The sequence below is a fragment of the Mustela nigripes genome, chromosome 12 (assembly GCF_022355385.1).
Source record: "Mustela nigripes isolate SB6536 chromosome 12, MUSNIG.SB6536, whole genome shotgun sequence".
Taxonomy (NCBI): domain Eukaryota; kingdom Metazoa; phylum Chordata; class Mammalia; order Carnivora; family Mustelidae; genus Mustela; species Mustela nigripes.
This window is the reverse complement of record NC_081568.1, coordinates 26,589,236-26,614,137: the sequence shown is the minus strand read 5'-3', so window position 1 is coordinate 26,614,137 and position 24,902 is coordinate 26,589,236. Positions and strand designations below refer to the sequence as shown.

The following is a 24,902-nucleotide window of genomic DNA, read 5'->3' as shown; positions in this document are numbered from 1 at the left end:
CACCAAGGTGAGCGGAACTCCGTGAGCAGCAAATGGCTCTGTGCTTCTTGCAGTACCCTCCTCAAAGTGCTGTTGTGAGGATTGTGTGAGTCAATAGATGTCAGGCACTTAGAACAGAGCCTCACACACACCATCTATCCTTAACCACACCAAACCATTTCTTCCTCGAGGTCTTATTATCTCCTTGGGGTCTGTCCAGGAAATGAGGCATTGGTCCCTTCTATTTGGGGATTCCCCCCAAGCTGCTTGGGTGTGGTTCTGGCCCCCTCTCCCCTCCCCCAGTACCAGCTAGGCCCTAAGAGCAGGAGGCAGAACCACCACTGCCTAAGGGGTTCACCAGTACATGTGCCTTGTTCTTGGATCACATTTTTTTTTAAAAGATTTTATTTATTTATTTGACACATTTTCTACCAAATCTTCCTTCTGTGCTTTTGGATCCTAAGGGCTTTTGAAACTCCAAAGCAAGAAGACACATTCTTGTTTCTCTGCTTTCTCCTTTCATGTCCTTCCCCTATAACAATGATGAATCTTGGCTCAGCTTGAATGTGAAGGAAGAACCCAGAGGGACAAAGACATCAGGAAATACCACGAAACCACAGGGAAGGGTGGGGGTGATGAAAACAATGGCCAACACTTTAAATATATTATCTCCCTATGTTTTGGGAGAAAAGTTGCCTTGTAAATCTGAAGAAATGTCCAACTACTCATGTTTCCTGTCTTTGACCAGAGTACACATGTCTTCTTGGTTGATTTTCCTTTACTCTCAGCTCCAAGAGGACAGGTTGTCTGTCTTACTCATCGCTGTGTCCCCAGGGCCTTCCACAGCTCTGGGAGAGTGGATGCTCCATCAATTTCTATTGATAACTGGGCCCAAGGACACACACACACACACACACACACACAGTAGCTAATACCTATTTGTTAACTCTCCAGGATGGGGGTGTATATGTTGAGGGAATCTAGGAACGATATACCTAATTGAATACTTCCGTTGTTATTTTCTTAGCATGTAGGATAGAGTCAGAATCACTCTCTCATGAACTCCATGGGAATTTGGGGATTTTTAGTCTGATCTCTTGTTGAGGTGAAGTAGCGGGCAGAACACCGTTAGCTCTCTTGACTCGAGCTATTTTGCCGTCCGATCTGGATCGTTAAGCCACACGTCTGAAGCAGAGGGGAAATTCCAGGTACATTGTAGATGCAGAGATCAACACAGACTTTTTAGATTCCTTGACCTGGAAACTCCCCAGTTGCCCATTTTACCTAGTATAGTTGTGAGCTAAAGAGAAAGAACCCTGTTTCCATATGCTTGGACTTCTTCCAGGATGAGCCTTGTTCAAGTCGTATCGTTAATTAGGAAATGTAACATCTGCCCGTCAAGCCGTTCATTCTTCTGAGGCTGGCTGTGGTCTGTGCGTGTGACAGCGAGGCCTGGTTCTGCAAAGGAGCCAGCTGGACCACTGTAAAGGATCCTCATCGGACATTGGCTGATGTTCCAGCTTACGGTTTGGGTTTGGCCAATAACCTGGTGATTAATCCCAGAGGCCTGAATGAGACTAACGCTGGCAGAGAAAGAAATGTTGTCTGGATGCTGATGTGGGAGTCAGTATTGGCCTTTGTTGCAGCTGACTTGGCTTTGTCTTGGAGACTGTCTTTGAAGATAAAATCCTTAGCTTAAGCAGAGGCAGCAGAAAGGAAAGCTTTCAGTGAATCCTTACAGCCCTCTGCTGGCCTTTGTCATATCTGAGGGTGTTTCTATCCAGAGTTTTAATGCGGTGCCGACGGAGTAATTACCCCAAAGGCCCACTCTTCCTTCAGGATACATTTTGTTGTAACATTTAACTACATCCTATAATAGCTTTGGAACAAATGAAACAGTTTTGCCTGATTTATTTTTTTCTCCCTCCCTAAGAAAAGAGAGGATCCAAAATTCTCTAAATTACTGGAAGCAGGTGTCTGAATTTTGCTCAACAAATTATCGAGGGAACTGACAGGGAAGATATAAAGAATGGTTTCCCCACATTCCTGCGGGGTGTGTGTGTGTGTGTGTGTGTGTGTGTGATTAGCAAAAGAAAAAGTGTTAGGTTAGATATAAATCTGGTTAACTTTCTACAGGGCAGTAAAACTATAACTCCCCTGTCATGTTTTTTGGGGTAATTCCTCTATCAGGCTACAAAAACATAATCAAATTGTAGAACCCTAATAATGTCTGCAAATTAATCTCAATTTTACACAACTGTCCATCATTGTACTTGGTCAGTTTTGCACTGTTGGTCAAATATCCTCTGACGACAAAATCCCGTTCCCTGAGAACATCAGGTAAGGGTGGAGCAGAGTTGGTTAGAACCTGCTCCCTGGGGGTGCCTGGCTGGCTCAGTCGTTAAGCCTCTGCCTTCAGCTTAGATCATGGTCTCAGGGTCCTGGGATCAAGCCCCGCACTGGGCTCTCTGCTCAGCAGGGAGCCTGCTTCTTTTTCTTCCTGCTGCTTCCCCTGCTTTGTGCTCTCTTTCTCTCTCTCTCCCTCGCTCTGACAAATAAATAAATAAAAACTAAAAAAAAAAAAAAAAGAAGAAGAAAGAAACTGCTCTCCTACCTGCCTATGCAGAGTGATGTTTAGACTGGCCACACTGGCATCCCTGGGGAGCTTGGAAAGACCATACCCTGAATCTTTAAAACCAGAACCTGTGCTATAAATTCAGTGTTTGCCCTCAAAATGTATATGTGAGCCCCCTAAGCCGCCATGTGATAGGGTCAGGAGGTGGCGCCTGTAGCAGGTGGTTAGGTCACGAGGCCTCCTGAGTGGGATTAGCGCGTCTCACCAGATACCCCATCTGCTGACGCCACAGTCGCCACTACCCACACAGCCAACACAACTGGGAGAAATAACTCTTTGTTGTTTAGAAGCCACCCGGCTTCTGGCATTCTTGTTACATAAACCCAAACAGACCAAGGCACTCTGCATTTTAACAAGATGTCCATATGATCCACGTGCAGATTAAGGTTTAAGAAGCACTGCTCTAGACTGATTTTTTTTTAATTTAATTTAATTTATTTGACAGAGATCACAGGTAATCGGGCACTTACCATTGTTAAATCAGGCACTTTCCAGGTTTGGGATCCATTTTCCTTCCACTATACTTCCCACTTGCCCTGCTCGGTCAGTGGTAGGCCCAGCTCATCCCCCAGAAAGATCCCTGGATTCTAGTCACTGGGCAGATTGTCCCCCTGATGCAATAGTCCTCTCTCTCCCACTTCTGGGGAAGGCTTTGGAGTCAGGGTTTCTGGAACAAGTCTAGAGGGCCCTCGGTTTGGGTCCTGGTGCTGCCGTGTGTTGTCATGTTAGCAGTCACAAAACTCAAGCGAGGGAGTTTCACCACCCCCAGAAAGCACACGGTGCGGGGGCAGGGGGGCGGGCAGGGATTGAAATCCGGGAAAATTCCACATTCCTTCTTTCCGTTCTGTCCCCTGTCACTTAACCACTGGAAACCACTGGCTTTCAGATCGAATTCACCCAGACGAGTTTGGAACAGCCTTCTACCTCTAATATCTTTGATATACTGAACTCTTATGAACTTCATTGCTAATCAAGTGGAATCCTATAATAATTATTAATAATCAACATCATCTTGGTACTATTAACTAGGTGCCAGAAACAACTAAACTCTACAGAACTCCTCTATACTCTGAGTACCCAGGTCACAGTTTTAGCATCATTTTCTTTTATTTATTTTTTTTTTTTAAGATTTTCTTTATTTGAGAGAGAGAGAGAGAGAGAGAACAGGAGCAGGGAGAGGCGCAGAGGGAGAGGGAGAAGCAGGCTCTCCACTGAGCATGGAGCCCAATGTGGGGCTCGATCTCAGGATCCTGAGATCATGACCTGAGCCAAAGGCAGACATGTAACCAACTGAGCCACCCAGGTGCCCCTCTAGCATAATTTATTACAGTTTTTTTTCTTTAAAGATTTTATTTATTTATTTGACAGAGAGAAAGATCACAAGTAGACAGAGGGGCAGACAGAAAGAAGGGGGGGAACAGACAGAGGCTTAACCCACTGAGCCACCCAGGCCCCCAGTTTTTTTTTTTTTTTTTTTAAAGTAGCTGTTTAGGGGCCTTTGGGTGGCTCAGTGGGTTAAGCCTCTGCCCTTGGCTCAGATAATGATCTCAGGATCCTGAGATTGAGCCCCGAATCGGGTTCTTTCTGCTCAGCGGGGAGCCTGTTTTCCCCACTCTCTCTGCCTGTCTCTCTGTCTACTTGTGATCTCTCTCTGTCAAATAAATAAATAAAATCTTTAAAAAAATAAATAAAGTAGCTGTTTACTCACCTGCTTCTTCCATTTTGAACTGCCTTCTGGGGAGGAATGGAAGGGGAGCTGTGTTTCCTTTACATCTGCATGCCCAGAAGTTCGGGCATCTATTTAGTTATTTAGTGCTCAACAATATTTATTGAAGTACGCTAAGCCAGCAGACATCAAAATAGACTAGGAAACCTTCCAGTTGTAGGACTCGATCCTTCTAGGCAATGCTGAACAAGAATTCATCATTAGATTTATGCCCGTATATTTACATCCATAAAATAGACCCACCATTCTATTGCACATATAAATACTTCTAATACTTCTAAATGGGCAGGGGTCTTTTACTCTACATTTCCCTTGCTCGGTGGAATGGTAGCTGACAAGGGAAGAGGCATAAATGACAGGAGAACTAAATGACAATATGACAACTGTTGATCTGGTAACGAATGATGAACAGTTTCAAAAAAAGAACGTGTAAGTTTTTCATAGGATTACTTTAGGTCAGAGGTTCTCAACCAGGCGTCATTTTGCCCCCCATGGGACATTAGGCAATGTCTGGATGCATTTTTGGTTATCAGGCTGGTGGAGGAGTTGTTACTGGCATCTGGTGGGGAGAGACCAGATGCTGCAGACCACCCTGTAGGGACAGAACAGCTCTTCACAACCAAGAATCCTTCAGCCCCCAAGGTCCTGGGTGCTGAAATTGGGAAATCCTGATTTAGATAGACCCTCAAGTAGTGCTGGGAATTTAGTACATCTTAATTGGTTGATTGCTTGGCTCCGCCCAGGACCTCTGATACCCTGGGCGTCTCCACCACGAGAGAAAGAGAGTCATTGTCTGATAATGATTCTGAGTCACCATGAGTCCCAGAGAGGCCCTCCAAATCACAGCCGGGTGTGGCTGGCTCAGTGGCCCCTCCTTCCTCTCACAGCCTGGGACCCACCATCCAGGTCAGGTCCCCACACGTGTCTTATCTGTTTATGGATATGACCGTCATCCACAGCTGGACCATGTATTCCTGTTGGCAGAAGACATGAACTTTTGACCTCATTGCACCCAGTCTGCCACTGTCTCCCATAGTTCTGTCTTATAATGCCTTGGCACTCAGGGCAGGACAACGATTCTTTATTTTTGAAATCCACTGGTTAACCGTTAAATAGTTGGTCGCCTGTAAATATCTTCTGTTGTAAATTGCAACTAACCAGAATGTAGCGTGACCAGAATCGCCCATTCTTCCACCATTCGAGATAAATTAGGAGTCATGGTATTTGACATTGACACTTGGGTTCCTGGGGTCAGGGTTTATGTTGGGTATTTAGGGTTAGACTTAGAGAATCCCTTAAATTCCCTTTTCTTCCTTGATTCCCTGGCTTGTGAGGGTACTGTCTTTATCTGGGAAATAAGATGGAGACTTCAGTGGCCCAAGAAAAATAAAGACAAAAACAAAGCTTTTCTGTCCAGGTGGCTCTCTGTGTTTGGGAAGGCATGATGGGCAGTTGACGTGGAAAGGTTGACAGGGTGATTGGCCCTACATAAATTTGTGACACAGGTGGGCGGTGTGTCTGGCATCCCTCTCCTTACTTCCCCTGGCACCCTCCCACGCCCAGAAGTGCCCCCCACCTCGCGTTTTTTAGAACCACTGACACCTGCCACCATCCAAAGAGCACTTAACTACTTTGTCTTGCCCAGGTCAGGGGCTCTTGTGTTTCAAAATCCAGAAAGAATGAATCACTACTAATAGGATTTCAAATATTAGACCATTAGAGGGCAGGATTGATTTGGGGAAGTCCTTCCTCACTGTTCCTTAAATCACACTGTCTTTAGCAAAAGCAGGTAAAATGAGCAAAGGAAAAACTTCAAGCCAAAATCCCATCCTGTGAGAAGACAGTAAGATTTTTAAAATTCATATTTCACCTTTTGTTATTCACTAGAAAAAATTCCTTTATTTTCAAATAGAGGAAAGAAGGCAGAGTCCAAAGATGTTTGATCTTGGCAAACCTGCACCACACTAGGAAGCATATTAACAGATAAATGCCAATACAAATAATTTTACTGCAGTCAGAGGTTGGTTTTCCCTAGGGCTCTTTAAGGGCAGGACTTTTAGTTCCGAAGCAGTTTAGAGTGTGCAGTTTAGAAAGGCCACAGGGTTTCTGATGGTGGCAATGCTTGTGTCTGGCACTAGTCCATTTTCCAATCAGTCCTGATTTAGATAGACCCTCAAGTAGTGCTGGGAATTTAGTACATCTTTATTGGTTGATTGCTGCAGCTCAGCCAACGACCTCTGACACTCTGGGCATCTCCATGATGAGATAAAGAGAGTCATTGTCTGATAAAGATCCTGCGGGACCACGAGTCCCAGAACAGCCCTGTGAATCACAGCCAAGTGTGGCTCTTCTATCATTACCCCCATGTTATGAGTGAGGAAGGCCAAGGGCACAGCAAGCACATGCCAGAACTAAGCTTAAACCCACGTTTTGTGGTTGCAGATGTCTTGGCCTCCTGCTGTGTTAACTCTATCATAACCAGGTACCTCTGCTGTGCTCAGGGAGCTTTCCCACGGGAGGGTGGGTGTCGCCAGAAACCATGGAAAGAGAAGATGGTTTGCTAACTATGCTAACACAGATTTTTCTTGCTTTCTAGGTTTTGGAGGTGCCCTGGGTTACCTTTTGGGTGGCATCGACTGGGCTCATCTGGAGACAGGAAGAGCACTGGGCACAGAATTCCAGGTCATGTTCTTATTCTCCGCCTTGGTGCTCACTCTGTGTTTTATTATTCATCTCTGCAGTATCCCTGAAGCCCCACTTAGAGATGTCACAAAGGACATATCCCCACAGCAAGCCCCCCAGGACTTTGCATTGTCATCAGACAAAATGTACCAGTATGGGTCTATTGAGAAAGTCAAATTTGGTTCTGTAAACCCAGAACTGGCATTGCAGGGAGAAAAACACAAAAATTCTACTGGACAGGTAAGAGGCAAATTCTTTTTTTCCTCACTCAGGAAAAATATCCTTGGCCTTCCTCCTCCTCCTCCTCCCCCCCCCTTCTTCTTCTTTTTTAACCATTCTTTGTTTTGTTTGCTTATTTGATGTGAAAAGTTTGATGTGAAGTCTAACTGAATCCTCCAATCCCCTATAGCTCTTATCCCTTTGAATTAAAACTTTAAGAATGTGTGCTTTTTCCTCTGATCTTCCTCTGACTCTTTTCAGTGCATCAAAGTAGGGAAGATGATGAAGCCAGTTCCAAAATGTTAGACCATGAGAGAAGCCTGGAACCATCTTTAGGCCTCAGGAAATAGCTTGACTTCTTAGATTGGGACTATAAATTTGTCCCTCCAAACGAATGCATCCCTGGGTTGGTAACTGGGTTGGGCATGTTGAATTTGTATTTCATGAGTTGATTAAATATTTCTTTTAGGCCATTTTTGGTGAACTGGTCAGTGAATTAATTAGTTTAAAAATTAAAAAAAAAAACTCTGCTAAATTACAGAGAAATGGAACTAGATTAAGGGGAAATTGTCAGAGAGAAGAGGCTAGAACTATGCTGACCAATACATTGGCTTCTTGACCCACACAGCTATTTAAGTTTAAATTAATTAAAATGGAATAAATTAAAATGTCAGGTCCTTAGTTGTGTTAGCCACATTTCAAATGCTTAAGAACCCCTTGGGGCTAGGAACTACAGTCCAGGACAGTGCAGATATAGAACATTTCTATCACTGTAGACAGTTCTGTTGGACAACAATGATGGACAGCTGCTTCCTCCTTCAAGCTAAGTTTAATGGCACTACATCAGCTATATAAGCACAAAGGATGCCCTCACTGGCGAAGAGGTTGTAGAAGACCTAGGTTTAAATCTTGATTCCTCTAGCTGACTGGCCTGTGTTATTCATTCAACAACTACCAGGCACTTGCTGTAAAGAGTCCAAAGATTAAGAGAGTATGGGTCACCTCGGTGGCCCAGTCAGTTAGGTGTCCAATTCTTGGTTTGGGCTTAGGTCATGATCTCAGGTGGGTAAGAACAAGCCCCTCATTGGCATCAGGCTCTGCTCTGAGCATGGCGCCTGCTTAAGAGTCTCTCTCTCCCTCTCCCTCTGCCCCCTACCCCCATGCTTGCAGGCACTCTCTAAAAAAAAAAATTAAAATTAAAAAATTAAGAGCATAGGTGTTCAAATCCTGCCTCTACCGCTTCTAGAACACATGACCTTGAGCGTTTACATTTCTGTAAAATGAGAAAGTCATTCTATTTACCTACAAGTGTTTTGTGCTGATTCTATGACATAAGCCATGCAAAACTTACTTAGATTGGTTCCTACCACATAGTAAGATGTTAGCTACAAGTGCCTATTATGAGCCAAGCAGAATGTTGAGCCCCTCACACACCAACAGGGAATAGACTTAATCTGTGCTCCAACAGAACTTTCATACGAGCTCAGTGAGTCTCTGTGAGTTCAACTTCTTTTGATGGGTTGGCCTATTTTCCAGGATTATTGGGTTGTTCAACTAAGATAAAGCATGTAAAGGTGCTTTTTAAGCTTTATATGACTATAAAAACATTATAGTCATTATTTAGTCAGCACACTACTTTGGGTACCAAGTATGTACAGGGCATTACTAGGTATTTAGGGATCATGAAATTGACTAATCTGCTCCCTATGCTCAAAGACTTACAGTCCTAACAGGGGGCATAATAAGCCATTTATACCATTACTTACATTCCAAGGTGGAATATAACACTTCCCAAAATGAGGGTGGTGATACAGTTGGAGAACTGGGACTAATTTTTTTTCAATGGCAAGAGGAGGCCTGAATTATTTCAGGGTTCAAACTGGATCCTTCATAAAATTCATCTGCAGTTCCCCCGTGCTATCATTGCTTACTTCAGCCTTTCAGTGGTCTCCTTTTGAGTGCGCGCTCATGAAGTTCTCCTTCCCACTCCTGGCTCTGTGCATTTTTCACGTGTAAATCCACCACCATTCAACCTCCAGTTAACAAAGGTGCAGGATACATGCAGTAGTGCAACTCCCAAGGGTCCTGTGCCATGGAGAGGGCTTCTCCAAGGGAACTGATGAGTCCTAGAATAAGATGCCTTCTGAATGTTCCTTCTAAGTGGAAATACCCAAAGTGTTTGAATATTTACAATCCCAGCTTTTGCAGAAACACTAGACACAATTTGAAAGCTCTTATTTGTTTTTCGATGAAAGGAAAAGTTAGATTAACAATGAAAGTAGGATGAAAATTACATCTAAGTCAGAAGCATAACTTAGTATTTGGAAAGAGGATGAATACTTGCCGGCCACATTCACTTTTTAGAATTTTGCATTTTTGGAATGAAAAGAAGGAAAGGCATGAAACTTAGGCTATTGCTGTTTAAAGATTTTATTTCTTTACACTCAGCACGAGGCTTAAACCTACAACCCTGAGAACAAGAGTTGTGTGCTTTACCAACTGCACCAGCCAGGAACCCCTGTTTTTGGTTCTCTACCCTTAGCTTCTTCCTATGGTCAAATAAAAAGTAACAATCCTGCATTGAGTTTCTTTTTCAGTCAGCATTTATTTTGACAGTTACTATATTTTACATGCAAAAAGTTATTTTTCCTAATTCCAAAGGAATGTCTATGCTTTTTAAATACTGACTAGGTATGGTTGTCCCGAGTTATCTGAAGTTTCACTTTCCAAATTTCAGTTGCCTGTGGTCAACCGCCATCTGGAAGCAGACGACCCTTTTGATTTATCATCAGAAGGTCAATAGTGGGGACGCCTGGGTGGCTCAGTGGGTTAAGCCTCTGCCTTTGGCTCAGGTCATGATCTCAGGGTCATGGGATCGAGCCCCGCATCAGGCTCTCTGCTCAGCGGGGAGCTTGCTTCCCCCCTCTCTCTGCCTGCTGCTCAGCCTTACTGTTGATCTCTCTCTCTCTCCCTCTGTCAAATAAATAAAATCTTTAAAAAAAGGTCAATAATAATAGCCTAATGTATGTCATCCACCTCATTTCATCTCATTCCATAAAAGCCTTCTATCATCTCATGTCATCACAGGAAGAAGATGAAGAAGAACAGTTGGTACAATACAATGATGTATTTTAGGAGGGAGAGATCACACTCACAACTTTTATTATAGTATATTGTTGTAATTGTTCTATTTTGCTATTAGTTATTGTTGTTAATCTCCAACAGTGTCTAATTTATAAATTAAACCTTATCATTAGTATGTGTACATATGAAAAAACATAGTCTATCTAGGGTTTGATACTATAGGCTCTTTCAGGCATCCAATGGGGGTCTTGGAAGGTATTCCCCATGGATATGAGTGGGAATGACTGTGTAAGATCATTTATTTATTTAACCTATAGGCAGACTATGCCAAGTAGGTTAAATACTAAAAAATTGACAAATTAAAAAATCAATTTACATAACAAATCTACAATAAGTAAATGTATTTTTCCACAATAAATATTGAAGGGAAAGGCATTGTTATATGAAGTTAAGAGTTATAAAACAATATGTTGTTATAGTTAAAATAGAAATTCCCAGGAGACCACCTTATAAATAAACTAGCCAGGACTCAATTTCATTATGTCAAGACTCAGAACAAATAAAAATCTGACAAGAAAGACCTAATTCCCCACCATGATTGATGTTTATAGTCTCAGTGTCTTAATATTCCCAACATTTCTTTCTTCTGTTATAAAACAAGACGCCAAAAGCGCTTTTATTCTTTGTATTTCAAAACAGTTGTGTCAATAGTTCAACATTTCTCATTTTCTCAAGGTTTCTGATACAAAAACAAAAACAGTGTAGCCTTTGGTTTCAACACAATTTAAGTCTAAATTAAAGAATGTGGATATGTGTATTCATTGTGTGTGTATATGTGTGTGTGTGTGTATTCTATATTGTCTTCACCTCTGACTCCATATAGGGATCATTTGCATGTGCTGGCTCATGGCAGGATCCAGAAAAAAATAAACTGGAAAGAGGGACCTGAGCAATAGCAGGGAGCTGCTTGGCTCTCTGTATTAGTTTTCTGTTGCTACCTAGAAAATTACCTCAAGGAGCTTAAAATCATATTTATTATGTCACAGTCCTGTAGGTCAGAGTTCTGGGTGGGCTCAACCAGATTCTCTGCTTAGGGTGTCACAAGGCTGAAATCAAGTTGTTGATGGAAGTGCATTCTCATCTGGAGGCTCAACTGGGGAAGAATCAGCTTCCGAGCTCATTTAAGTAGAACCCAGCTCTTTGTGGTTGTAGGACTGAGGTGCTCCTTTTTTTTGCTGGCTGATGGCCAGGAGTCACTCTCTTCTCCTGGAGTTTACTCTAAGGTCCCTTCCAATGATTCTCTTCCACCTTTAAAGCCAGTAACCCTTGTGCTTTGAAATTCTCTAACTTCCTCTTCTGCTCCCACCTACAGAAAATTCTCTGCTTTTTAAAGGACTCATGTGATCTGGTTAGAGTACCCAGATAATCTCCCTTTTGATTAACTCAAAGTCAAGAAATTAGTAACCTCAATTATATCTGCAAAATCCCTCTTCCATGTAATATAACATAATTATGGGGTAACACCAGGGGACAGAGTTCATGGGGCCATCTTAGAATTCAGTCTAACACACTTTCAGACTCAAGAAATCTAAGAATTATAATCATCCAAGGGCAAGCTTAGATCTGTGAGCTCTGTCCTGATGTAGTGGCTTTGTCATTCAAAGACAGGATGTTAGATATTTGTTCCATCTTGGCCCAAAGCAAGTTCCATTTGCAGTCCCTTTGCCCTTAAGTCTCCAAAGCTTTATTCAGGGCCTGAAAGTGCTCAGTATCCACACAGACTTAACAGAACACCTCCTATAAGACCTCTCCATGGAAACCTTGGTGCTGTGCCCAGAAAGTGTGATTCTGTGGGGATAATCGACAGACAAATGTGAAACACAGCTGTGTGCTCTGGCTTACACAGCTGGCTGCATGTCTGCCCTGAAGTTTACACCGGTTCCATGTTTTATTCCAGTCTAGGAAAGTGATGACCATGAAGTCACTGCTGAGGACGTTGGTGAACATGCCTCCCCACTACCGCTGCCTTTGCATCAGCCACTTCATTGGATGGACCGCCTTCCTGTCTAACATGCTCTTCTTCACAGATTTCATGGGCCAGGTAATAAACATGTCTGTGCAAAGACTCATTGACTTGCATATCACTCCCTTGTTCAGCACCTGTCGAGTTTCTTCTCGGCTCACCCCTAGGATGGGCACAGTGAGAGTATAAGAAAGAGTACCTTCAAAGAGCTGTCTTACAGACAGGAGCTGGAGACAATTTACTGCACCCAAGGCATCTCTATGGGACCAGCACTTGATCAAATACAGCAGACAGGGAAGAATCAGTGTGAGCTACAGCTGTCGTGGCAGGCTCAACAAAGGAGGTTTAGTATGATCCAGGCCTCGAAAGGTGAATAGGAGCTAGACAGAGAAGAGGGAGAAAACATTCTAAGCAGGAAGAGGAATGGCACATGTGGTGATGAGTCAGAAGCCTGCTGGTTTACCCGAAGAAGGGTGGCAGGGTTGCCTAAGTCAGGCAGGATCCAGGGGTTAGGCAGAAGGAAGGGTATTAATGATCCGGGGAAATGCTGCTTAGACTTGATGGCATTAGGACTTCCTGAAGGTCCTTGAGTAGAAGTGTAAGAGGAAGAGAGGGATGATATGCTCATGGGAGAGTGAGCTCTGTGTCCTGGGAAGCTGTAAAGGGATGGAGAAGCAGAGCACTTAAAAGGGAGTCCCTACCACAGTGCATTTGTATCTCAACGTTCCCAAATCTCTCTTTCAGATTGTGTACCACGGGGATCCCTACAGTGCACACAACTCCACAGAGTTTCTCATCTACGAAAGAGGGGTTGAGGTTGGATGTTGGGGCTTGTGCATCAATGCCATGTTTTCCTCACTTTATTCTTGTAAGTCTCTTCCTCCTGAAAGTATCTTCTAGAGGCCTCTGGTCTAGCAGAATTTTGGATTTTATATTTATTTTCTGCTTTTTAAAATACCAGATCCTTGGGTTCCCTGGGTGGCATAGGCAGTTAGGCATCTGACTCTTGGTTTGGCATAGGTCGTAATCTTAGGGTCGTGAGATCGAACCCCATGTCAGGCTCCTTCTTCAGTGTGGGGTCTGCCTGGGATTTTCTCTCCTTCTCCCTCTGCCCCTCACACTCATGCTTGCTCTCTCTCTTTCAAATACATAAATCTATGAAATAAAATAAAATAATAAAATAAAATACCAGATTCTTGATAATTATATGGAGATCAGAAAATCTCTTCCCTTAGAAAGGACCACAAGATGTATTCTCTTTCCATACTGAAGTCTATGTTACTTTCCTCATTGATTATTTTTTCCTTGGAGTTCATGGTTTCTTGATCAAAGTTCCCCGGAAAATAAAAGGAAACCTTGGAAACCAGATGGTGAACTGTGAGATGCACAAGGGCTAGAGTCCCAGCACTGAGTACTGATTAGCATCAGGTCTGTGTTCTGTTGGAGTTAGGTCTCTGGTGGAGCTTCACATATACGCAAATACAGCTTATTAGATCTGTAGATGACAGAACATAGGAGGGATGGTTAATATGCTAGGTGACAGAACTAACATGCAAAATGAACTTAGCTCAGGTGGGGAGGAAGGTATGTTACAGGAGCACTGTTGCAGGATGGAGGATGACAACTGTCTTTCCCAGGTACCAGCTTTCCATGGGGACCGAGTCCATTAACCCCCACTTAGCCACATTTCATTTGTAAAGACACTGCACACAAAGAGATTCCTGTGATTGGTTTTATTTATTTATTTATTTATTTATTTATTTATTTATTGTGTTTTTTCTTTAAAGATTTTATTTATCTAATTTATTTGAGAGAGAGAGAGCACTGGGGAAGGAGCAGAGGAAGAGAGATAAGCAGACTCCAAGCTGAACACAGAGCCTGATGCAGGGCTCAACTCCAAGACCCCTCAGATGACCAGAGCTGAAATCAAGAGTCTATCGTTCAACAGACTGAGCCACCCAGGCACCCCTGTGATTGGTTTATTATTTTTAAAAATAGTTTTATTTAATTATTTGACAAAGATCACAAGTAGGCAGAGAGGCAGGCAGAGAGAGAGAGGAGGAAGCAGGCTCCCCGTGGAGCAGAGAGCCCTATGCAGGGCTCAATTCCAGAACCCTGAGATCATGACCTGAACCGAAGGCAGAGGCTTTAACCCACTGAGCCACCCAGGCCCCCCCTGTGATTGGTTTTAAACAATCCCAAATTAATGTACTATAACCTTAGTCTCATTTGGTGCCTGCCAATGTACATGGACATCTCCAAGATCTGTATGCATTGAATTAAGTGAAATAATCTAGCCTATAAAATGTAATCAGGCCCCCCCTTTGGGATGGAAATTGGGCTACTACTAATAATGGAAGCGCCTCCTAGATTGTGGGGAGATAGCTGGCCCCCAACTCGAGCTCTAAGCTTTGGGCAGGCCCAAGGGACAGCAGGGTTATGGCCCGTTGTGGGAGAGGGGGAAGTATTGGAGGGTGATCCCTGTTACCATTCTCAGGGGCACTCAGTCTGCCATTGAAGTGTGCTTCTTGAGTGGGGGCAAGAGAGGGAATGCTTATAGTGTCCCCTTGTCTGACTTCCAACTAGCCACAGCACAGCAGGAAACCTGCTTCAGGGTCAGAAATTCTCCTCAAAATATAGCACAATTGGGAAAAGTGCAATTGGGAAAAACATGTAAGGAATTCATGAGCCCAGTAATCATGAAAGAGTAAGCTTTATTATTTTAAAATTTATGATAACCAAATAAGAGTGGCTTAAAACTTATATTTCCCCTCCCCATGAAATGCCAATTGAATATTACCCCCACCTTAAAAGACCACCAGAGATGTGAGTCAAAGCCAATCAGCAAGGGTCGTTTATTGCAGGTTCGAACCTGGACCTCTGTGCCGCTCGTTGCGGAGAGGTCCAGAGCTGGGTTGGTGCAGGGTTTTTATAGACAGATACAAACAAGTTTTGGGTAGGGCTGAGCTTATTGATTGATAGTTTGAACACAATTGGGAGTCTCCTGGTGGAATGTTACATTCCTGCTATCAAGCATCCCTGTTAATGAGATTTAGGTTTAGAAGTATTTACTTTTCCTTCTACCTCCGCCTCCGACAGCCACTCCCTACCTCCCACTCCCAGGGGGCATGAACGAAGAAAATCACAGGAGGAGGGTTTCAAGTACTTAAAATAGAATCAGAGAGTAATAGACTAAAAGGGTCTCTTCATTGCTCTCAGTCCTTTAGTGCTTTCAATACGTGGGGAGACTATTTACTACACCCTCATTCTTGTAAGAGGAGCCCACTTTTCCACAAGTAATACGCATTTTAGTTTTGTGTCAATACTTTTTTTTTTTTTTAAGATTTTATTTAATTATATGACAGAGCACAAGTAAGCAGAAACAGGCAGACACAGAGAGGGGAAAGCAGGCTCCCTGCTGAGCAGAGATCCCGATGCGGGGCTCCATCCCAGGACCCTGAGATCATGACCTAAGCCAAAGGCAGAGGCTTAACCCACTGAGCCACCCAGTGGGTTGACACCCCTGTGTCAATATTTTTTTCTCAAGGAATCCCTATTAGGGACATTCCATTAATCTAGTCTTAGTTCCTCTATGAATTGCGTGGCATTTGAAGATTAAAATACATGTTATTTTTAGGCCCTTTTGAGTTAAAAGTCCTGTGTACAATAAATTATTATTTGAATAGTTTCCCAAAGTTATATTAATGTATCAATCTATGGGATCCCTTTCACTTGAATTAGAACTAAATTTTATTTATAAATACCAGCCAGCCCTTGAGGATCTTCAGGGGCTCTCTGTGACCATAAGACAAAGTCGAAGTCCTGAACCTGGTGTTCCAAGATTCTCAGGTTGGGTCCCGGTCATGCTTTGACCTCTCGCTCCCCGTTCAGATTCACTGCCCCTGAGGACTCACTCACTACACAGACTTTCTCAGCTCTGTGTTATTTCCTATTGCTTTTGGTTTCTCCTTCTCCAGATGCTCTCTCTAATTCCACATCTAGACAACTGCTAATTGCGCTTTTAGACTCAGGCCCAGTGGACCTTGTCTGTTAAATCTTCCAAGTTCTCTCCCCCTGCACTCCAGCCCACCCTGAGCAAAATCAGTCATGTCCTTCAGTTCCAGAACACACCCGCTATCTTGGACTCATCATATAACATCAGATGTGGATCTAGAATTTCTATCCAGATGGAGTTTAGCAGGGCAATCTGGCTGTTGCGGTGGAGGATGAGGGATGGTATTTTCAAGTTCCTTTTGCATAGCGGGCATACTTAGATCCATGAAAATAGCAGTATTAAGTACTGAAATGTAGCCAAGTTTTCATATCCAACACTCCTACTCATAGCCGATGCTTAAATCTGTCATTTATCTCCAGTTGTAACGAGAGACACACCGTGAGGACATACCGTAACTCGGTATTAGACCCAGTGGAAGGCAAGTCAGCTTTACCCTTAAACTGACTGATTTCTTCTCATGGATAAAAGATTCTTTGCTTGGCTTCTAGTCTTTGTTCTGAAGTTGCTTATATTTCCCAATAGCTCTTTATGCTTCTTTGCCCTCCTCTTGGCTGGCCGACATACTGGATGAGAGCATTTCTCCAGTGAACACTGATGATGTCTTTTAGGTACTGAGACACCTAGATTACATTTTTTGTATAAATATAATCATTAAGCAAACAGAAGCTGACCTAGCTCTAGATGACTTTTTCTCTCCACCTTGACAACAGCTCCCTGGGGATGATATGAACTGAGTAGAGGAAGCAATGGTGCCCACTTGTCATTTTCACATGTCCTTAGTAGAGGAAGCAATGGTGCCTACTTGTCAAGCTCTGACTTCCATGGGATGATCTGAAACAGGGTTTAGTTTCATAATTGAATCCAGTGTAATACAGATTAGGTTTCCTCTCTCTGTGATGCGAGTCCAACAGTTATTTGGTTAGATAGGGAGACTGTCATTCTTGAATAGACACACTCCAGGTCTTTGTCAGTCATCCCCTGGGTTCATATGTTCCAGTAGGATGACCAGGAGAAAGACAGGGAGCCTATGGATGAGAAACAGCCACTTAAAACAGAGAGGCTGGAGGGTTTTTTTGGGATCTTCCTACCAAGGTGGAACACAGAATGAAACATTTTAAAGCAAAAAAATTTCAAATTTTTGGAATGAACTCTCCTACAGTACTTTTAGGAGCAAGCCAAATTTACTTGCTGGGAGGGGAACCTCCTTAAGAGATAAACATCTTTCGTGCCTGTATTTGTTGAAATAACAATGCCCACCATCAATCATTAACCGGATGGTCTCTGTGTGCTGGGTGCAGGCTTTGGATCTCACTTGATCCTGACAACAACCACAAAGAGGGGTTTTACTAGTCCCGCTTGTTTGTTTGTTTGTCTTTTTATGTTTCTTTTGGATGAGCAAGTGAAGGGTTTTGACAAGTGAAGGGAATGGACTGATGGGGAGGGAGCCTACAATAGGGTGGCACCGGGTATAGTAAAGGACCCCTCCCCAATGGAGAAGTGTTGGCAAGTCAGACAACCTGCCTGTCCATAGACCGAGAACATTCTTTGGCTTCCTTCTTAGGCATGCAGATGACATTCAAATGCGGGAGGGCGGTGGGGTTGGGGAGAGATTACTTGCATCATTCTTAAAATCTGGTGGTTTCAGTTTCCTCCAACCTGACTTTGGGCCATGTGGCCAAGATGGGCCTGGATTGTTGTTTGTGTCCTGTTAGGCCAGACTCTGAATCAGAAGGACCCACGCTCCGCTCCTCCCACACCTTGCACCCCCGTCATGCCCACAGTCCTATAGCCAAGGTGTCCTTTCCCACCACCTCTTTGCATCCTGGCGCTATTCGGCTGCCTGGTCCTTACTTGTGGAAAAAGAAAATCAACCTCCGGAGGCAATTTCCAGCCCTCTGTGTGCACAGGATTTAAAACTGATTCCAAAAGCCAGCTGTCTTGAAGCGCAGATAAGGAGGTTCTTTTGTTCCATATTCAGTATCAAAGGAAAACTCCTTAGAAAAAAAGTGTATTTGAAAAGAAAAGATTGTCTGAAATTACAAAATAATATGAGGAACTGCTCACCGTAATTTCTTTCTTTCTTCTCCCCACAGACCTTCAGAGACCTTTAGGATCCTACTTAGGGTTAAAGGGTCTTTACTTCCTGGGGTATTTTCTATTTGGCCTGGGGACAGGATTGATTGGACTTTTCCCGAACGTCTATTCCACCCTGACTATGTGTACCTTGTTTGGTGTGATGTCCAGCACTCTGTACACTGTGCCCTTCAGTCTCATTGCCAAGTACCATCGTGAGGAGCAGGATGAGAAGGTATGTCATTGAACCTCACCGGCAGGCCGGGGGGATGTGGGAGGAAAGGGGAAGGCTGAGCCAGAGAATAAAGGTCTTGAAACAGCAACTCTAAAATGCCCAGCCAAATGTAATGATGGTCTGGCCAAAGGATGACCAACTTCCCAGCCCGCACCCTACTCCTGACGTGGAATTCCTGTGCCCCCGGAGAGCAGCAGAACAGGTACCATTACCCTCTGTTATCTGATTAGGAAAAGGGGGCTCAGGAATGCTGAGAAACCACCCCACCATCACACAGAGAAGAGGCAAGGGGAACCTGGGGATTCTGACAGTTGCCCCAATGTCCCCTGCAGCTGCAATATTTCTGGGCCCCCCATCCCAATGGCTGCCCTGAAGGACGGTTCATGTAGAGTAAGTGTGTTCCTGCATTTCCCTTGCAGAGACAGCAGGCCCCAGGATGGAGCCTGGACAGCGATGGGAGAGGGCAGGGCCTGGATTGCGCTGTCCTCACCTGCATGGTGCAGCTGGCTCAGATCCTGGTCGGAGGTGGCCTGGGCTTCCTGGTCAACAAGGCTGGGAGCGTCATTGTGGTGATCACGGCCTCTGCAGTGTCGCTGATCGGCTGCTGTTTTGTGGCTCTCTTTGTTAGATACGTGGACTAGGTCAATAAACATTGTCCCTACCCTCAGACACTGGGAAGTCCATGGCAGGAAATCAATCTCTTTCTTTGGCTCTACAGTTTTGGGGTCTGCCCGTTGGACGCCCTGTGTAATGACTTTAGCGTCAGTGGTCTGCCCACATCTCACTTTCTGCCAGCTCTCTGCACAAGTTTCCAGATTTCAGGCATTATTCATCTTAGAAAAGACTGGGATCGGGGCACCTGGGTGGCTCAGTGGGTTGAGCCTCTGCCTTCGGCTCCGGTCATGATCCCAGGGTTCTGGGATCGAGCCCCACATCGGGCTCTCTGCTCAGCAGGGAGCCTGCTTCCTCCTGCCTCTCTGCCTGCCTCTCTGCCTACTTGTAATCTCTGTGTGTCAAATAGATAAAAAAAAAAAAAGAAAGAAAGAAAAAAAGAAAAGACTGGGATTGGCCTCCATTCACTGGGGCAAAAGCTGAGTGTGGGAGAGAGCGCCTCCATCTCAGGGTATTTCTGGCCTTGACCAAACTTGAGAAGCAGACTAGTTCTACACACGACAATTGGCTTTATTCTATCATGTGTTGTGTTTTTTCTAATTAGAGGTCCATATTTTGTCAGAGGGTCGTATTTTTCATTAATTCACCAATACTCAAAATATTGCTGACGATTTATTTTATGATATTAATTTATTCATATTTAATTCGCTCATACAGACAGATAGTCCCTGACTTCACAATAGCTGGACTTAACAAAAAAATTTTTTTTTTTTTTTTTACTTTATGATAGTTGGACAGCAATGCGCATTCAGTAGAAACCCATACTTCGAATTTTGGAATTTTGATCTTTCCCAGGTGATATGCCGTATGACCCTCTCTCTTGATGCCAGGCAGTGGCAGCCATAGCTCCCCGTCAGCCTCACAATCACAAAGGTGAACATCTGGTACATTGACAACCATTCTGTCCCCATAGAGCTATGTTGGTTTTTTTCACTTTCAATACAGTATTCAATAAATTACACGAGATAATCAACCCTCAAAACCAGTCTGTCTTCCAGTCTTCCCTCCTCTGTCTCCTTCACATTAACTATCCTAGAGCTGCAAGGTCATGACTGAGTTAGAGGAATGATCAGGGACAATCAATCCCTGCTCCCTTCCCCGTAAATGTGGGATGATGATGAGCAAATGCCCAGAGGACCCCACGTGACTTGGTACCCTACATTTATTAAAAGAGACAGCACCAAGCTACCCCTCTTGCTTTACCCAGCTGTCTTTGACCTCTCTAAGGTTTCAAAATGGAATTATTTGCAGACTTCAATGTTTATTTCCTGATCATTTCTCCAAAGACTGTTCTGGTGATTGAATATTTTGAAATCAATGAATGGGTGAGCTAGGAGGGTGACCTGCAGCAGAGGACCCTCTTACCCGGACCCTAAGAAGTTAAGAGTTGTCATCTCTGGCCTACCACAGGGTATGATCTTTATTATGACTGAAGCTCTTTTCAGCTAGAGCATTGGATGGGCTGCTGGCATGAAGAAAGGAGCCAGAGTACCCACCCTGGGGCATCTACCCACCCCATCCCCCTTTTACACATGCATGCACACTCATTCAAATATTCAGATAAACACTCTGCTCTTTTAACTCAACTCCAAGGAGGTTTGAATGAGAGGATAGAAGTAAATTTTAAAAGTCTTTAACCACCTTTGGGAACTCAAGTATTTGTTCTGAGAATACCAACGACATGTTCTGTCTGGAACAAAAAATGTTCCATTCTCAGACAAACAAAACAAATACAGGGACATTTAATTCTGAACAGAAATCCCAGGAAATTCTGTAGAAGAAAAGGAAGCCAAACTGCTTTATTTCCTGCTCCCTCCCCCCATGCAGCTGACAGGTCAATCTCCAACCTTTAATCATTGCTTTTCTTCAGCTGCAAATGTCCTCTCTATGTCCCTGCTTCCCATCTAAATCGCCATTCCTGCCCGTCTAAATTGTACCCATATTTCTAGGTCCATCTCAAGTACTGTTTTGGTGAGGAAGTCTCTGAACCCCCAGCAGAGCTAAGCTTTCCATCCCCATGGACGCACTTTCTTGTAGCCATTGTTAGGACATTCAGCTCTTCTTTCAGTGACTTAGTTGCCTTGTGGACATGACTTGTGTCTCCTTTTAGATGTCAAAATCATTAATGTTTCTAGCTTGTATATGTCATCTCAGCAGCCAGTACAGGGCTTGGCACACACTGGCACTCAAAAACATAAAATAAATGTGGCCATTTCCTAGTTTATTTATTTATTTTTGTCTTTGTGGTAGATGGAAGTCATAACCTTAGTTTTCTGTCTAAGCCTTCAAAAACCTTGTCGGAGCCATCCCTCCACTGGTTGGTCCGGAGCCTCTATCAAATGGGCGTCCGGATTTGCGAAGAGTGGGGGCGGGGAGGGGAGTGCTGCAGAAAAGTCCCCACCCGCAGGCCTGTCTACTCTGAACTTGTCAAGTTGCTCCAGGGCACAGCTCGCCTGCACCGCGCAAACTGGAGCACACAGTGTTTCCAGGGGACCCGCTCCGTCCTCCGGGAACCGGGACATCCCCGCTGCCAGCGCCTGGCGCACTCACTTTCTCCTCGTTCACCAAGTGAGCACGTCAGCTCCCCTTTTCCTATTGAGGCCTTGACCGGCCCCGTGATTCAGCCCCTCTCACCTCTCGGCACTGGCTTCCTCCCGCAGGGCCGCCACTCCCCCGCGAATCTCTAGCGCGTGTTGGAGACAAGTATATTGCCTCCGTGACACCTAAGCACAGAGTCGCTGTCCGGTTCTCGCGCACCCACCGGCTCTGTCCGGGATGATGAAAGATACAATGGCTCCATGGGAGGTACCCCTCCCGCGGTGCCTTTCTCTGGAGGGCGGATCGGGATTGTCAGTACTTTCTGGCGACTCCGAAAAAGTTTCTTATTCCCAAACTAGGTCCCCTGCGCAACCACGCTGCAAGTCAGATGGCGCGCTGTGGCGGTCTCGCGCTCGAGGCGCAAAGGAAAGGTTTTGTGGGCGGCTCGCCGGGTTGGATGCACTTTGAAGACCCCTTCAAGAGCTCCATGAAAGTCGCTGGAGTAAATGCGCTCAGTTGTCAACGCATCTCTGGCTGAGCTCCACTTCCTTGTGCCCCAATTTCTCTACATTCCTGATTCCTTTCTCCGCTTCTGGGCGTTCTCACCCTGCCCAGTGTTGAGAGCTTAAGGAGAGGAAGAAGTCTATGTAGGGAGAAGGGGACGCAGGCTGGCGGCGTGTTCCTGTGAGTCTGACCTCGGCCCCTTTGCCAGCGTCCTCTCTCCACCTGGTTTGAAGCCTTCCCTCACCGCAGACGGCCTCCCCTGCCCCGCCATTTCACAGGCTGTTCCTTTAGGCTTCTCCCATCCTGGTCCCTCCTACCTCTCATCCGATGGGCCCCCAGCATCGCCTAATCCGCTTTCCTCTTTCCCCATCCGGGGAAGGCCAGCTGGCAGTGACTGCGTCCCCTGCCCCCAGTCAGTAGGCGGAGCTGCTGGGCAGCGGGTCGTAGCGCCCCCCGCTGTAGACCACCACGCCAGGCGGGTAGTAGACCAGGTCAGGCTCCGCGGTCCGGTGGAGAGGTGCCAGGGCCTGCAGCCCCTGCTCCTCGGGCTCTGGCTTCGTAGTGGCCGTGAAAGGGCGCATGCTGGTCAGAGAGGGGGACGCGATGCGCCACAATAGACTCTTGAGCGCTTTGCGGAACTCCCGGCGCACCAGGCAGTAGAGGATGGGGTTGAGACAGCTGTTGGAGTGAGCCAGGCATACGCTCACTGGGAACACATATACCTGGCACAGGAAATACTCTTGGCTGAAGGGCACGGCGTTGAACTTGATGAGGATGCTCCAGGTGGTGAGAGCCTGGTTGGGCAACCAACACAGGAAGAAGGAAAGGACCACGATGGTCACAGATTTGGTGACCTTCGACCGTCTCCGGGCGCTGGCTGCGGCCAGGCCGCCCTCGGCCGCTGAGGCTCCTCCTTCGGTCCCAGCCACACGGCGGTAGGAGATGAAACGCACCAGCAGAAGATAGCACAGGCTGGTGATGCACAACGGAAGCACGAAGCCTAGTAGCACCTTCTGCAAGTGGTAGAGGCCCAGCCAGAACTGTCTGTCTCCTCCCAGCAACTTGTCTGGGAAGCGCACCAGGCAAAGCTCCTCGCCCATCACCTTGATGGTGGTGGAGAAGATTGCGTTGGGCATCGAGGCCAGCGCGGCGGAGGCCCAGATCAATACGCACAGTGCTTTGACTGAGAAGCAGCAGCTGTCCCCCAGGCTTTGGCCGCAGCATTCGCCCAGGCCATGCCCTCGGGTCCGGTGGCTCTTAAGAGCGGACGCCACCGAGTGGTAGCGCGCCACACTCATGGAGGTGAGGAAGAAGACGCTGGCGTACATGTTCATGGACGTCACTATGGATACGATCTTACACATGGCCTTGCCGAAGGGCCATTTAAAGTCGAGCGCATTTTCCACCGCCCAGAAGGGCAGGGTGAGTACGAACTGAAAGTCTGTCAGCGCCAGGTTGGTGACAAAGAGGTTGATGGAGGACTTGCGCCATCCCTGCTTACTCTTCATCAGGTAGAGCACCAGCAGGTTGCCAGTCAGCCCCAACGCGCAAACCACCCAGTACACCGCGCTGATGAGGATCCGCACCCGGGACTCGGTGTCCGCACTTTCTGCCCCGCCCGTGCCCGGGGGATGCCCCGGCGCCGCGCCGTCAGGCAACTCCAGCCCCAGCTCCCACCACAAGTCCTGGAGCTGCGGCGACGACGCGTTGCCGCTGGTGTTGGCCGCCTGCAGAAGGTACGGGATCAGACCAAAGAGTTCTGCGAGCTCGTCTCCGCCAGCCTCCTTATTCATGGTGACTGTCCTGGCTGCGGCGACTGCCTCCAAGCGCAGGTGCCTCTAGGTCATGTTCGGGGAGGGCGGAGGGCAGAAGTGAAGACCAAAGCGAGTCGAACTGTGGGGGTTCCGTCCCGGCGAGGGCGCAGGGCGTGCGTGGGCCCTTTCAAAGCCGCATCTGTAGATAGCCCCCGGGAACTGGGTGCCAAAGGCTCTCCCCGCGCGGGGTACACAGCCTTGGGGGCCGGAGTTGTGCTCGGCGTTTGTTCTGGAGGGGAGATCTAGCACTGAGCAGCGCAGCTCCTGAGGCGAGCGGTGGGCATCCAAGGATTCTCTGGCCAAGGTGGGAGTCTCTGGTCCTTGCTGTACGATCCAGACGTTCCCCCCACTGCCTTTTTTTGGGCACTAGCTTATACCCATACCCACCCTGCCGCTCAGGACCGCTACAGGGGGCTCCCTCCTTCTCTTTCAAACCTTTGTCGGTTTCTCTGCAGCTTGGACGAGGTTTCTGTCCCTTGAAAGGAAAGAGAGAGATAGGAGAGTTCCGACTACCTTGCTCTGACCCCCTGGAGGTCTTTCAATGTCGACCTCGCTGCCTCGCGCATTCATCTCTCCACTGTTGTCAGCTCCCAGTGAGTTGTCAGCGGCGGCCACCCGAGTTATATTCGCACCCGCAAAGCCCGGGCTGCGGGCTCCCATGGAGCATGCGTAACCCGCGCGCGGACAAGAGGGGGCGCTTTCC

General features: G+C 46.0%; 2 protein-coding genes across 3 annotated transcripts in view; one reads left to right on the top strand and one right to left on the bottom strand.

Annotated features, from left to right (window-relative positions):
- SLC45A2 (solute carrier family 45 member 2) overlaps positions 1 to 20,101 on the top strand; it is a 28,920-nt gene extending 8,819 nt beyond the window's left edge. Inside the window, exons 3-8 of one of the 2 annotated variants that reach the window (XM_059416970.1) lie at positions 6,937 to 7,262; positions 12,283 to 12,426; positions 13,093 to 13,216; positions 18,457 to 18,671; positions 18,775 to 18,873; positions 19,091 to 20,101. In XM_059416970.1, the coding sequence (XP_059272953.1) occupies positions 6,937 to 7,262; positions 12,283 to 12,426; positions 13,093 to 13,216; positions 18,457 to 18,671; positions 18,775 to 18,873; positions 19,091 to 19,312 (1,130 nt within the window). In that variant the 3' untranslated portion in view covers positions 19,313 to 20,101. The remainder of the gene's footprint in view (positions 1 to 6,936; positions 7,263 to 12,282; positions 12,427 to 13,092; positions 13,217 to 18,456; positions 18,672 to 18,774; positions 18,874 to 19,090) is intronic. The other variant, XM_059416971.1, reaches the window with a different exon arrangement.
- Positions 20,102 to 22,748: 2,647 nt separating this feature from the next.
- Positions 22,749 to 24,575, bottom strand: RXFP3 (relaxin family peptide receptor 3). Its single transcript, XM_059416480.1, has one exon. The coding sequence runs from the start codon at positions 24,176 to 24,178 to the stop codon at positions 22,799 to 22,801; it is 1,380 nt and encodes a 459-aa protein (XP_059272463.1). The 5' UTR covers positions 24,179 to 24,575; the 3' UTR covers positions 22,749 to 22,798.
- Between the last annotated feature and the right edge of the window lie 327 nt (positions 24,576 to 24,902).

What these genes read in the sequence shown, in the direction of transcription:
- RXFP3 (XM_059416480.1), bottom strand. Translation starts at nt 24,178, where the DNA reads ATGAATAAGGAGGCTGGCGGAGACGAGCTCGCAGAACTCTTTGGTCTG.